Below are 13817 nucleotides of genomic sequence, written 5' to 3'. Positions count from 1 at the left end.
CACCAAATTTGGGTTTGTTTAGTTTGGAAAAGAGAAGACTGAGAGGGGACATGATAGCAGTTTTCAGGTATTTAAAAGGGTGTCATAAGGAGGAGGGAGAAAACTTGTTCACCTTAGCCTCGAAGGATAGAACCAGAAGCAATGGGTTTAAACTGCAGCAAGGGAGGTCTAGGTTGGACATTAGGAAAAAGTTCCTAACTGTCAGGGTGGTTAAACACTGGAATAAATTGCCTAGGGAGGTTGTGGAATCTCCGTCTCTGGAGATATTTAAGAGTAGGTTAGATAAATGTCTATCAGGGATGGTCTAGACAGTATTTGGTCCTGCCATGTGGGCAGGGGACTGGACTCGATGACCTCTCGAGGTCCCTTCCAGTCCTAGAATCTATGAATATGTTAGGTGAAGCAGTATATATGGGGATGTGATCTTTGCCAGTTTTTCCTGCCAATTCTGTATGGCAGTCCTTCACTGAAATAATAAGAGCCAGCCTAAAATTAGAATCCAGTCTTGCAAGCCCTCTGTATATGCAACTCCCAGTGACTGCCTGTTGCTTTCCAATGCTGGTTTGCTGTGGGAGGGGACTTATCGAAGGGGGGTCCTTAGTATTTGGGACTGAGAACCAATATATAAAACACAAAGTCTAAACCCACTTTTTTAAAGAGATGTTTTACAATTGGTAAGTATTTGCTTTTCCTAAGCGTAAATGAATGGCAAATCTTACAGGCAGATCCGTGAAGATTTAGGTAGCTTTAAATCATGCTGCAGCACCAATGTGAGAGATATGATTTAATAACTCCTACCTATTCACAGAGGAATGACACTGATTCCTAAGTCAAATGGATATACTTAGTCATCACAGAACATTTCCAAAACAATTAGTCATTGCCAGCAGTACAATTTTTATTCATTTACATATATATTAAAAACATTAGTAATCTACTTACCTGTGGGAACCTCTTGATATCTAGAAAATGAAGGCTATGTAATTCATATAACAGTGTCCAAGTTTTTGGGCTTAACCTGTTTATAGTATTATATGGACAACATTATAATGCAAAAATATATGGACAATCTTGTTCTGTGGGAAAGTGAGAGGATTGTATATCATTGTTAGGCATGTAAGCTGATATTATACAGTTGCTGCACCTTGTGGTATAGTTCAGGAGCTATCCTCATGTACAAGTCCATGTTGAGGTCATTGTGATGTGTGATAAAAGGTTTGGCTGCTGCACCACCTGGTATCATGTTCATCATGGGAGTCTCCACCTTTAAAAGAAGAAAGAGCTTGGATGTCTTTCTAAAAGATATTCTGGAGCTCAAACAGAAGTTACTGGCTTACTGCAGGAAATACTGGGTGATGTTCTATGGTCTGTGATATATACAGAGAGTCGCACTAAATGACCATAATGGTCCCTTCTCGCTTTAAAGACCTATGAAAGAGCAATTCCCCTACAACATGCCAAGCATACAAGAAGCAGAAGGATGAGCTAGAGACAGACAACCATTTAGATTGGAAACACATTACATTTTTCCACATGGATGCTTTAATGGGAGTTTGAGTAAGGGATGAGTTCAGCCTATTATAGTCAAGAAATAGATAAACACTTCTAAACCATAATCTGTAAAGGGAGAAAAAGTTCAGTAGCATCAGCTGTACAAAAAGATTCTCACCAATATTGTCACTAGTTTGCAATAAAAAGCAACCCTCCCCCAAAATAATTATTTGTCCTAATCATGACTTTTTTATTCACAAAAATAAAAAGTGAGTTTCTCACCTGCAGAACGAAACTGTTCATGTTTTTTCTGTAAATGTGCCAAATTTCTGACAGCACAAATACACATTTTTGAATTTTGCACTTAAAAAAATGGTGTTGGAGGCCAAGATGTAAGGGGGCAGGAGGTAGAGACTTTTCAGTTGCAAGCTCAATATTCTAGAACACTGTCACGGAAGAGGACAGGACAAGGCCCAACTTCACTCTTGCTCTGATCCAGTACATTCTTAAATACATGTGTAACTAAGCCCTCAAGTAGAAGTACTGGCTTCAGAGGAACTACTCATGAACTTACACATGTGCTTATGTCTTTGCTGGATGAGGCCCTATATTCAGGTAACACTATAAGATACATCTTTTTTGTTATAAAAAAACAAAAAGAATCAGAATGGAAGAAAATTCAGTGGCACACTCAGAACTATCATCTTGGTCAGGGGTGGGCAAACTTTTTGGCCGAGGGCCACATCTGGGTATGGAAATTGTATGGTGGGCCATGAATGCTCATGAAATTGGGGGTTGGGGTGCGGGCTCCAGCTGGGAGTGCAGGCTCTGGGATGGGTCCAGAAATGAGGAGTTCAGAGTGTGGGAGGGGGCTCCAGGCTGGGGCAGGGGGTTGGGGTCCAGGGGGGTGAGGGCTCCAGCTGGGGGTGCAGGCTCTGGGGTGGGGCTGGAATGAGGGGTTGGGGGTGCAGGAGGGTGCTCCGGGCTGGAACCAAGGGGTTCGGAGGGTGGGAGGGTGCTCCAGGCTAGAGCAGGGGGTTGGAGCGCAGGAGGGGGCTCCAGGATGGGGCAGGGGGTTGGGGCACAGGAGGGAGATTGGGGTGCAGGCTCTGGGCAGCGCTTACCTCAAGCAGATCCCAGAAGCAGCGGCATGTCCCTCCTCTGGCTCCTATGTGGAGGCGCAGCCAGGCGGCTCTGCATACTGCCCTGTCCACAGATGCTTGGGGCAGGGGCAGCGTGCAAAACCCCCTGGCTGCCCCTACATGTAGGAGCCGGAGCAGGGACCTGCTGCTGCTTCCGGGAGCCACGCGGAGTGGGGCAAACCCCTGACCCCACTCCCTGACTGGAGTGCCGGAGCAGGGCAAGCCCCAGACCCCGCTCCCCAGTGGGAGCTCGAAGGCCAGATTAAAACGTCTGGAGGGCTGGATGGGGCCCCCAGGCTGTAGTTTGCCCACCCCTGATCTTGGTGATTAAAGCTAGAAAAAGATACAGACTTGTCTTGGGGTAACATTTTCAGAAGCACCTAAAGATATATCTACATTGCATCTGGGAGGTGTGATTCCTAGCATGAGTAGACAGACTCTCATTAGAGCCCTAAAAATGGCAATGTGGATGTTGCAGCACAGGCAGTGACTTATGCTATCTAGCCAAGCTCAGCCCCAGGGGTTGGGAAGGCTTGGACTCAGGTGTCTAGCCCAAGCCCATGCCGCAACTTCCACACTCCTATTTTTAGTGTGCTAGCTTGAGCCAAGCTAGCGTGACTTTTACACTAGGAATCACACCTCCCAGCTCCAGTGTAGACATACCTTAATTGGCGTAGGAGTAGAGCTGGTTGGAAAGTTTCTAACAGAACATTGTTGCAATTGGAGAATGCAGATTCATCAAAATGAAAACATTTCACAGAGAAAGTTTGATTTTGATGAAGTAGCAATGGTACCCAGGGTTCTATCAGAACTCCGTCCGTGTTCTGGAATGGGAGGAAGCCCAGCCCAGTTCTTTTCTTCCTAACTAGCTGCTCCAGCAGCTCCCAGGCATTCCCAATGCAACATGTGCTGCCGCTGTGTACGTAGAGCATGGTGCCAAAATTTTCCTGAGGCATGAAAGGGTAGTTGTGATTTAATACTTGCAATCTCAGCAAACCTTAACAGAATGTTATGGGACAAAAAAGGCACTTTTCTAGCCTAAGGGGTTTCTCCCTGGTGAATTTCAAAAGCCTGCTTCAAACAACGGAGATCTTAGAATATCTCAAAAAAAAAAAAAAGTCACAAGAATCCTTTACAACAGAAAAGTGTTGGACAACCCAAGAGGAGGGGTTACTACCAGCTTCTCCTAGAATACTGTCAACTAGGAGATACAAAAGCTACATAAAGACCTCTTAAAAAAGCAAAAATCAAACTAAGACTAGTGCACTCAGCAGGTGCCAGAATGTTTGAAACATTGCCTGTGAAGTGGGATCCACCCATAGAGGGTATCCCAATACCCAGCCTCATAAAATAATCAGTCACTGCACTGGAAACACTAAACATCCAGATGACTTAAGTGGCACCTGGGTCTTTTGACACCAAGTTTGCTGAAGGGCTCCAATGTATCTCACTGAAACAGGTCCTTCTTCTGACTCCCACTGGCATGGATTACAAAAGACCTCAGAATTGGCACAGTACTAGATGTGAATTCAGGGTAAACTAACATGTACAATAACTTTCCAGCAACTAATATCTCTGTATATTCCATTGTGGTATGGTCATTTGAATTAAAATGCTGCAAGACAACACTGACAAGATTGTATGTCCATATTGTTTGAGTATGTATTCATATACACAATGGAGGCACTTGTTGTGACTCCTTAATTGAGTATGTGTTGAGTTTTTAAACATATGCACACACACACATGTTGTGGAAAAAGTCACCCACGGATTGATTTTAGTTCACAGACTCAAGCCTGAGGCCAGTTTCTTACAAAACATACCAACGCGTTGGGGTAGCAGTCCGAAAACTACCACACCTAGCACAGCATACAGGCTGCTTTTATTCCTTCAAACCGCAAGCATAGTACAAATAATACGTCATTTGCGTGAAATAAGAGTTGGGGTCTGTCCCTTTTTCATGGCAGCTTCCTCATTATTTACGAGAATTGGGTGCCTATTGGGTGGGGGGGGTTCTTGGTGGTTTCCGACGTGGGTGGTACTTGGCACCAGTTGGGGTGTTGTTCTCGTCAGGGTACATATTGTTTTTTTCCGGGGTCATAGGGGTTTATTAAGGGACGCCCAAAGATGATATATGATTAGCTGGTTGGCAGATAGCTGGAACTGTAGGAGAAGCTGGCCTTTACTAGAAGCAATTGCTTCATATAAGCGTTTATTATGTTTCGTCAACAAGCGGTTATCACGTTTTTTCATAAACAAGCAGTTATCATGTTGCTAAGGCCTTTCGCATTGCTTCCTTCCCCTCCCTCCTCTGGTCATAGCCCATGAGCGTATTTGGCAGGGAATTGTACAGCTTAGTTTTGTTCAGGCCCTGACCTGTACTGTTCTATGTAAAGGCCGTCTATATAGTCAGCCTCTGTCAGAGGGCCTGGATTTGGGCCTTCAGTGTTACTTTGGCTGTCATAAAGAAGGCCACCTAGTTCTTTTTCCCCACAATTTCCCTCCTCTGATGCCATGTAGGCATCATTATTATAATTTGCTAAAGAGGCCATAGTGCAGTATTTATACTTAGTTTCTTGTAAAAGGGGATCAGTGGACATGGGACTGGCAGTGCCGGAGGAGTGAACACTAAGGTGACTAACTTCTGGGTCTATAGGAGAGTATAGTGTTGTGTTTGGGGTATCGATGGGAAAAAGAAGGGCTTGGGGTGGTCATTGAACCTGCAGCTGGGGTAAACGACACATCCTGCACATGCAACAAAGAGTGGCGATTAACAAACAGCCACCAATTGCAAGAATTATACCAGCTAGTATTTTTAAGACTGAGGAAGTGAAGAGGCTGGGCGTGACTTGGGAGATTTCTTTAGAGGCAAAACACAAAACGTCGTGGGAAGAGCATAAGATACCCACCCGGTAGGCAGTTTGGAATGTTTAGGCCTCTCTGTTGTATTCGACCTCTATTAGATGTATTTGGTCTTGGAGGTGAGATATGTTGGAGAGGAAGGGGATCAGAAAAGTCAAATTTAGGAAGCGGTTCGGGATGAGGGAAGTCCAATCGAAAGTAAGGGGGATGGCTGGGTGGAGGGTTATGTAGATTTGGGGATTAACAGGCCATGTGATGAAGCGGCTACCCTGGGTAGTGGTTAAGTTAAGATGAAAGGGAAGAGGGGTGTGGAAATTTGATGGCAGGGTGCAACCATCCTTTTTGCTAAATAGGAGTTCTCCTCCTGGGGCCTTACCTACTGTTTCTCCTTCCCAACAAACTGTATCAAAGATATTCAGTAATTCCCCAGGGTATAACTTACAGAGACAAAACAACTGTGGGGATTCCAAGGGCCATAAGGACCACAAGGTTCCGATTCCCACCCAGACGTGTTGAGCAGCGAAATCGTGGGGAGTGGTGATAAAATGGCTAGGTTCGTGGGGTGGCTTGATTTCCCATACCTGCCGACCGATAACCCAGTCCCATAGGCAGCCCGCCCAGGGTCCCGGCAAAAGTAAGTGCACTGGGGCCCAGGTGCCATTGACAGGCCCCGAGGCCTGGAAAGAGCATTTTGAGGAGTCGCAGGCCCATTCTGACAACGTCCACGTATGCCTTCATTTCCAGAGCTTGGGTGGCACTCCTGCAGTAGTGTTAAGGGCTTTGGGCCATTGCTGACTGAGGACATCGCTCCGCATTTCTGCTAAGAGACCATTAAAGAAATCCTGCATCTGGCTACAAGCTGAATCCCATCCTGTGTCTTTCCCTATTGAAACGAGGATGTTTATTAATTTTGTTAAGAGGGTTTGGGTTGTGGTTCCCAGTCCTGACAGGGCATGGAGGGTTTCTATATTTGAGTGGGTGCTGGTTAATCCTGCCTCAGTAAGGAGGCCTGATGCCCTTTTCAAATTACCCAGGCCTTGTTCATGGTCTTGGAGCTTATCTATTGTCCAGATAGCGGCTGCTCCAGTTAGACCATGCGAGGCCCCTTCCAGCAAGCCTCTTTTCCTCCGAAAATTCTCCCACTGCATAAGCTGGGCTAACCGAATGGCCGCTCCTTGGGTGCAATTGGGGTATAGGGTAGTTATTTGGAAAGCGGAAATGGGAAATGAGAAAGTGGTGGTCCCTATAATAGCATTTAGCACTATCCACCGGCGGAAACGATAATCCTGTCGGTAGGGTGCACTATACCACATTTGTTGGTCTGAGACTTGAATCTCTCTGAGGCCACGGCCAGATAGATTTGTATGGGAATTGGAGAAGATATGAGGGGGAGCAACTGGGGAGTGGGGATTGTAATGATGCGCTATGAGGCAGTCATGTAGAGTAGGGATCCCTCTCCTGCAACTGAAGGTAAACTTAGGGTGACAACCGGAATAAGTGGTAGGAATACCAAAAAGTAGGTAACTGATTACAAAGCATTGCATTGAAGTTCCTTCTTTAAAAGACAGTTTGCAGGTGCCAGCTGTTGCTAATATGTCAATTCCTGCACGGGAGTTTTCCCTTAGAGCCTCAAGGTTGGTGTCGGTAAGGGAAAAGGGGAAGGATTCCTTAGTGACGGTTTCGTTTTTACGCCACTTGATAGTGTGGCCATACAGGTGGCCATCAGGTTCTGTTGAAAATAGGGTAGAACAAAATTTTTCAAGCAAAAAGGGACCTTCTGGCCTAGGCCAGTCGGAAGCATTTACGACAGTGGCTTGGGATCTAGCTAGGGGAGTGCCCACGGGGCTTAGAGGGGAAGACTACATCCAGGCCTGCCCCTGCAGTCTTTATTGATTTCAATGTGAGCTTTTCCTGATAAAGGACATGAATTACATATCAGTACTTTAGAAACCAAACACACCTATACAATCATAACAGTAACTTGCACTTCAATCTTCCTTGACATATGGTTAGATATTGCTTATTAGTCTTTTTTTTTTTTTTTTGCTTCACCACCAGAGAAAGCAGAACCATTTGAAAGGCATTTGCATCTGGTTAGGGAATCACTCCTCTCCATGGACCTCTCGTCTATGCGCAAGACATAGTGAGTTGGAGGGCAGCTGCAGGCTCCATTTTAGAACTCTGCAGGCAATGCACAGCCTTCAGGCCACACTTTGGGCATCCTTGCTGTATATGGTACTGTATTACCTGCCTTAGAATTTTAAAACCAGGAATAACTTGTATCTTTATGGAAGATATAACTGACTATGAATCACCAATGAAACATGCTTAGATTAATTCAGCATGTGAATGTCTTTCGCTTAGTTATTCAGATCAGTGCAAATCAAGCCTTTCCCAGTAATGAACAGGATACTTTTTATACCACGTAAGATGGTGTGATCTAGAGGAATGAGGACAGAAATGGAGTCAGGAGATACCAGCCTTGGGCGAGTCATTTAACCATTCTCTCTCAGTTTCACCCTCTAAAGCGTAGAGAATAGTTACCCATCTACCTCTGAGGAGTGTTGTGAGAATTAATGTCTGTACAGTGCTTTAAACACATATGCCAGTCTTCAAAAACAACTAATGATTTTGGGGCCCAACTTGACACACCTTAAGAGAGATTGATTTTCAGAAAGTACTGAGCATCCTTCAGCTGAAAACTAGACCCCTTAAACATGTCTCATGTGTCACTTTTGAAAGCTTTGGCCATTAAAATACTAAGTATCTGAATAATTATGAAGCATGTCATAACGTAATGCAACCATCACGTCAATCATCTTCTCAGGCCATACATACCTCAAGAAATCCAAGGTTATCCAGGAAGTTTCGTAAGTAAGTGATAATTTTACTCCTCGTAATAAACTTCTGCCTCACGTTCTCATTCATGATCAAATCTAGGTAACGTTGACGATATCTGGTTTCCTACAAAGAATCACAAAAAATGATAATATAGATACTGATGAAGCACAATATCCAGCTATTAAATCAACATTCAAAATTAATCGAGTTACTACTCAAGTATGCAATTCCTTTTGACTCAGATATTTCCCTCAGTAGGAAGAATAACCTGCATTCCTATTCCAGAAAGGAGCAAGAAGAATGCAGATACGTTATGACCTGCCAAACAGAAATCCAAATTAAAAAATAAAACCCCACAATTTTTTTAAAATAAAGTTTATGTTTCAGTTTAACTGTCCCAAATTCCTTCCTTTTGAAACATAACATTATCCAAGTGTAAAAAAACAACATAGGAATGTATTTGTGGTCTAAGCATCAGCCTTGGAATACCTAGACTCCCTTGAACTGTAGATTCAAATTAGGCAAGTCCTACTCAGCCGTCACAGTAAGTATATTGAGTACCATGAAGAACTCTGAGATGGGGTTTTTTGTAGGGTACTGTAGCAGGCTTCATTTGGGGGCCATCAGGCCTAGTGGTCAGGCCATGGCCAAACTCTCTCTCTCTCTCTCTCTCTCTGGGTCTTGGGACTGCTCTTCTGGGCAGTCCAGAGGGCCCAGCAGCCAAGTCACAGTTCGTTGTCCCCTGAAGTCCTCTGGGATCTCTCAGGTGGCTGGGGGAGAAGGGAAACGTAGGAGGACCTAGGCCCTCGTTCTCCACCAGGTCCCATCTCGGGGAGAGAGGATGGGGTGGCTCTGTCACTTCTGGCTGCCACTCCAGATTTGCCTCCCTGGGCTGCTTTCTACCTTCTCTATAAGCAGAAGGCTGGGACAATGCCCCAAACTGAAGGGAAAACAAAGTCTCAGTAATTCAGAGCCTCAGCTGGTGCGAGATGGGGGCTTCACAACTCACTCAGAGTCCAGTTGTTGCCCATAGTCAAGGAAAAGGGGGGAAAGACGGGAAGCTGGCTTCTGCCTCCCGCACCCCGGCAGTGGGTGAAATTCAGTAATGGTGTTTGCATGCATATTCTTCATAAAGCACTTTGTGGCAGTTTGAGCTGAAAAATGTTATATTAATTCAAGGTATTATGAGATCCATAGCTTTGTGTTCAAACTGTACAGACAAAAACAGGCCAACCTGACTTTACTTGTACAAAAGAGCCAAAAGTAAATCCCATGGAACAATTGCTTCTAGGCAGCTACCGATGGGCTCCCCAGCCGTTGTCCCTGATTGAAGTTACCTGATCTTTGAATCCATAATGAAGATGAGGCAGCATACGCAAGCATGGTGACAGCAGAGTTATTTCTGTAGCTATGATGCTAAGTTCTCCATGCTTGGTTCTCCCAGGATATCCCAAAACTCCTATGATGTCTCCTCGCCGCAGCTTATCTATGGTCTTGGTGAAAAGGTCTTCAGACTTAAAAAATCTGACAAAAAGAAGCAGCTGACTTAGAAATGCAAAATCTTTTCCAAACCATTAGCTTTCTGTCTAAGGTAGAAAATAACTTTTAGCACAGTTAAACTAAAACCATCCTTGTAAAGAATTATCCTAAGATATTTCTTTTTTGATTGAAATGTAGTTATTTATGGTTGTTGTCGGTAGAATATAATAGATTACAAATAATAATTTAAATAAAAATTCACCTAAATGAAATGCACTATGAATTTACACTAGTAACTAACTGCATACATGTGATTGAAAAGATCAGTCAACTTTAACTACACTACCCAAATTCAAGTTATATTCCATTTTTTGTCCCTTGATACTATAACTATTCAAAAAAGGATTTCTCCACTAAACCACTGGGTTGGTTAATAGAAATTAAAATCTCATCGTTTTCAGAATGTAAGCAATCATCAAAAATAAATAAATAGACAAGTACAGCAAATAGCCACAAAGATTCTTTCAGATTTTCACACACATTCACTTTGATTATGTTCACATCCCTTTTGTATTTGCTTTCTGCCAATAGTCCAACATGTTTACTAGCAGGAATATTTGCCCAAATAGCACATTTTCAGTGAATATTGCAGAAAGCAAATTTCAAATTCCTATTCCCAAGCACACACCAGAAAACTGGATTTCATAAGAGTCACACTCACACATTCAGAAAACACATCCTCAGCTGGGGTAAACCAGCAGGGCCGGCTCTAGGATTTTTGCCGCCCAAAGCAAAAACAATTTTGGCTGCCCCCCCCTTCTTTAATTACTCCACCCCCGGCCCCGCCTCANAGCAGAAAAGAGCCAAATCTGACTAACAATTATTCACAACAAATAGTTTGCCCAGCCAAAAAGTAAAAACACTTAGCCTTTAATTAGGCTATGGTTAGAAGCCCATTGAAGTGAGTGGGGAGACTCATCACATCAATGGGCTTTGGGTCACCCCTATAGAGCTTTATTCGGTTTGAAGCATTGTGCAAATATTAACTAATTAACCTTCCTAGGAGCTATTGAGCAGCTGCTTGGAAGAGCACCATCAATAAGGGGTTAAAACCACAAAGTTCAGAGCTGTTTGGATCTGGATCTGAATTTTAGGTTTGGACCACAGAAAGGTGTGCTTCCTTCTAACACTGAACAAGGAACTCCATTAGAATAAGGTAAGCAGCTTTATTCCTAAAGCTACTCCATCTCTCTTTCTGCTTCACTGCACAGCTTAACGCTGAACAAGGAACTTCATTAGAATAAGGTAAACAGCTTTATTCCTAAAGCTACTCCATCTCTCTTTCTGCTTCACTGCACAGCTTCTGCCGGCAGCCTTCCCAAGCTCCCAGCAACAGATTTAAAGAAGCAGTGTGTGTGTGTGTGTGTGTGTGTGTGTTCCACATTATTCATAAGTAATGTTTACTCACTTAGCATTGGCCATAACTTGTAATTTAAGTCCATTTCCCCGGAGATCATAGAAGAAGAGCTTCGCACCAGCAGATCTCTTGGCATGAATTCGTCCTGAAATTAAAAAAAAGGGGGGGGGTTGTTTGTAGATAAATGACAAAAGAACAACATGGGGGGAGAATTCCATGTCTAGTGACTAACCTGACTGCTTCAGACCACAGGTGTTTGTATGGATGAGCTGGAGTTATCCAGCCTTTTCTTTCTTTGGACTATTTGATAAGAGAGAGACCATCTCATTGACCCACCTTCCTTCCCAGAACCCCAGTTTGGACTACAAGGAAGGGCTCTGCTGAGCACTGGCAATAAACAGAATATAGTTTGAGAACCTATGATGTAGAATTGCAAAGCCTGAAAATAATCATAGGAGAAGTGTATGTCTAGTGCCACATTCTATTAGACATTAGGATTATTCATAATCACAGAGCAGACTAAGTGCACTTTCCAATCAAGGTGCAGAATTTTGAAATTCTGTTATAATATAGAGTTTGATCTATTTCTCTGATAACTTCAAAGCAAGAGACAATGACAGTGGTTAGCAGCCTCCTATGAGAGGACACCTGCATGCTGATAGAGAGTTTCAGAGATGCCTCGAAAAATGAACAAGAAGATGAATATCAGTGACACACTGGCAAGCTCATGATTTAGAACAAATACACTGTTCTGCACAATACAAAGGAGGCGATACTAGAATTGGTGCAGGTGATGAATGCAGGAATAACTGATCTGCTTCAGATACGACGACTAACCCAAACCTTCAATCAAAACTGAAGACAAGTTTTTGTTTTGCTTTGTTTTGGGTCGGGGCTTATTTGTTTAATGAATTATCTTTCTTTTCTGTACCCCTGCATTACCAGCAGGCTGCTCTTAGTTGCAGGGAGGGACTTGCACCCCAAATCCCTCATCTCTGGCTCCAGTCAGCATGACATGACCAGGGATTGAGTGGAAGACAACGGTGGTTTAAACTTACTTTGGCACGCCCTTGCCACTGCTATCCTGAGCACTCCTCAGTCACAGTTCAGGATTTGGGCCCATCAATCCAGGGCGGGGGTCAGGTTGCTAGGTATGACTCACACCTCAGCTTCAACTCGGAAGCCCAAGTTTGGAAGGCGTTATAAATCCTCCTGCCTCAGGAGATAAGGCAACCCCTAACTAAAGGGGCAAATTATTCCCTGGGGCAAATTATTCTGTAACCATTTTCACTACCATTTTTTGCATCTTCCTGGGAAGCAGCTGTTACTTCCAGAAACAGGATACTGAACTAGATGGACTACTAATCTCATCCAGTATGGCACCTTCTATAACATTATACTTTAACCATCTGTGCTGACAGCCATGCTTCCCGTCAGTATACAAGCCCAATCAAAATGGCAAGGAACAACATGGGGCTGATCCCTATGGGATCGTCTCAAAATTCCAGGATCAGTTTATAGTCACTCTCTAGTTAAGATATGCTATGTAACCTTGGGCAAGTCCCTTAATCTTTCTTTGCTTCAGTTTGCTCACCTGTAAAATCAGTAGAGTAATACTTACCTACCTCAAAGCAGTTTTATAAAGCTAAATGCATTAGTTTGTGAAGTGTTCTGAGAGCCTCAAATATTATAGAGCTACATATTATATATTACTCTAATTAATATAATTGGTTATGGTAGGGTTGCCAAGCATCCGGTTTTTGACGGTTAGAAGTCCGGTCGGCGGTGCTGGGGGGCTAAGGCAGACTAGTCTCTACCTATCCTGACACTGGGCTGTGCCCTGGAAGCGGCCAGCAGGTCCAGCTCCTAGGTGGGGGGAGCCCTGGGGTTCTGTGCACTGCCCTGCCCCGAGTACAGGCTCCGCACTCCCACTGGCTGGGAACTACAGCCAATGGGAGCTGGGAGGCGATGTCTATGGGCGAAAGCAGCACATGGAGCCTCCTGGCCCCCTGCCTATGAGCTGGACCTGCTGCTGGCTGCTTCTGGGGTGCAGCACAGTGCCAGGACACCTGCCTTGGCCCCACTGCTCTGCTGACTGGGAGCCACCTGAGGTAAGCCTGTGCCCCAACACTGCACCCCTGCCCCAGCCCTGAGCCCCCCCAAATCCAGAGCTCCCTCCTGCACCCAAACCCCTCATCCCCAGCCCAGATCCTGAACCCCCAGCTGGAGACCTCACCTTCCCCTGAAGCCCCAGCCCAGAGCCCCCTCCCTCACCCTAAATCCCTCATGCCCGGCCCCACCCCAGAGCCCACAGCTACAGCCCAGATCCCATACCCCCTCCTGCACCCCAAACCCGTCATCTCCAGCCCCATCCCAGAGTCCATACCCCCAGTTGGAGCCCTTACACCCCGCACCTTAACCCCCTGCCTCAGCCCAGAGCCCACACCTGCACTCCAAATCCCTCATCCCCAGCTCTACACCAGAGCCTGCACCCCCAGCCGGAGCCCTCACTTCCCCCCACACTCTAACCCCCTGCCCCAGTCCAGAATCCCCTCCCGCACCCTGAACCCCTCATTTCTGGCACC

The 13817-nt window shown here is 44.9% G+C and overlaps 1 protein-coding gene across 1 annotated transcript in view; it reads right to left on the bottom strand.

The window, feature by feature from the left end:
• Positions 1-13817, bottom strand: part of LOC117873303 (lysine--tRNA ligase-like) — a 39749-nt gene that overhangs the window by 12589 nt on the left and 13343 nt on the right. Inside the window, exons 4-7 of the mRNA XM_034762518.1 lie at positions 11284-11377; positions 9674-9860; positions 8334-8459; positions 1145-1264 (exon numbers count right to left, since the gene is read on the bottom strand). Coding sequence (XP_034618409.1) covers positions 1145-1264; positions 8334-8459; positions 9674-9860; positions 11284-11377 — 527 coding nt within the window. The remainder of the gene's footprint in view (positions 1-1144; positions 1265-8333; positions 8460-9673; positions 9861-11283; positions 11378-13817) is intronic.

The sequence above is a fragment of the Trachemys scripta genome, chromosome 2 (genome assembly GCF_013100865.1).
Source record: "Trachemys scripta elegans isolate TJP31775 chromosome 2, CAS_Tse_1.0, whole genome shotgun sequence".
NCBI lineage: Eukaryota > Metazoa > Chordata > Testudines > Emydidae > Trachemys > Trachemys scripta.
The sequence above is the reverse complement of the archived record's forward strand: the minus strand, read 5'-3'. Positions and strand labels throughout refer to the sequence as shown.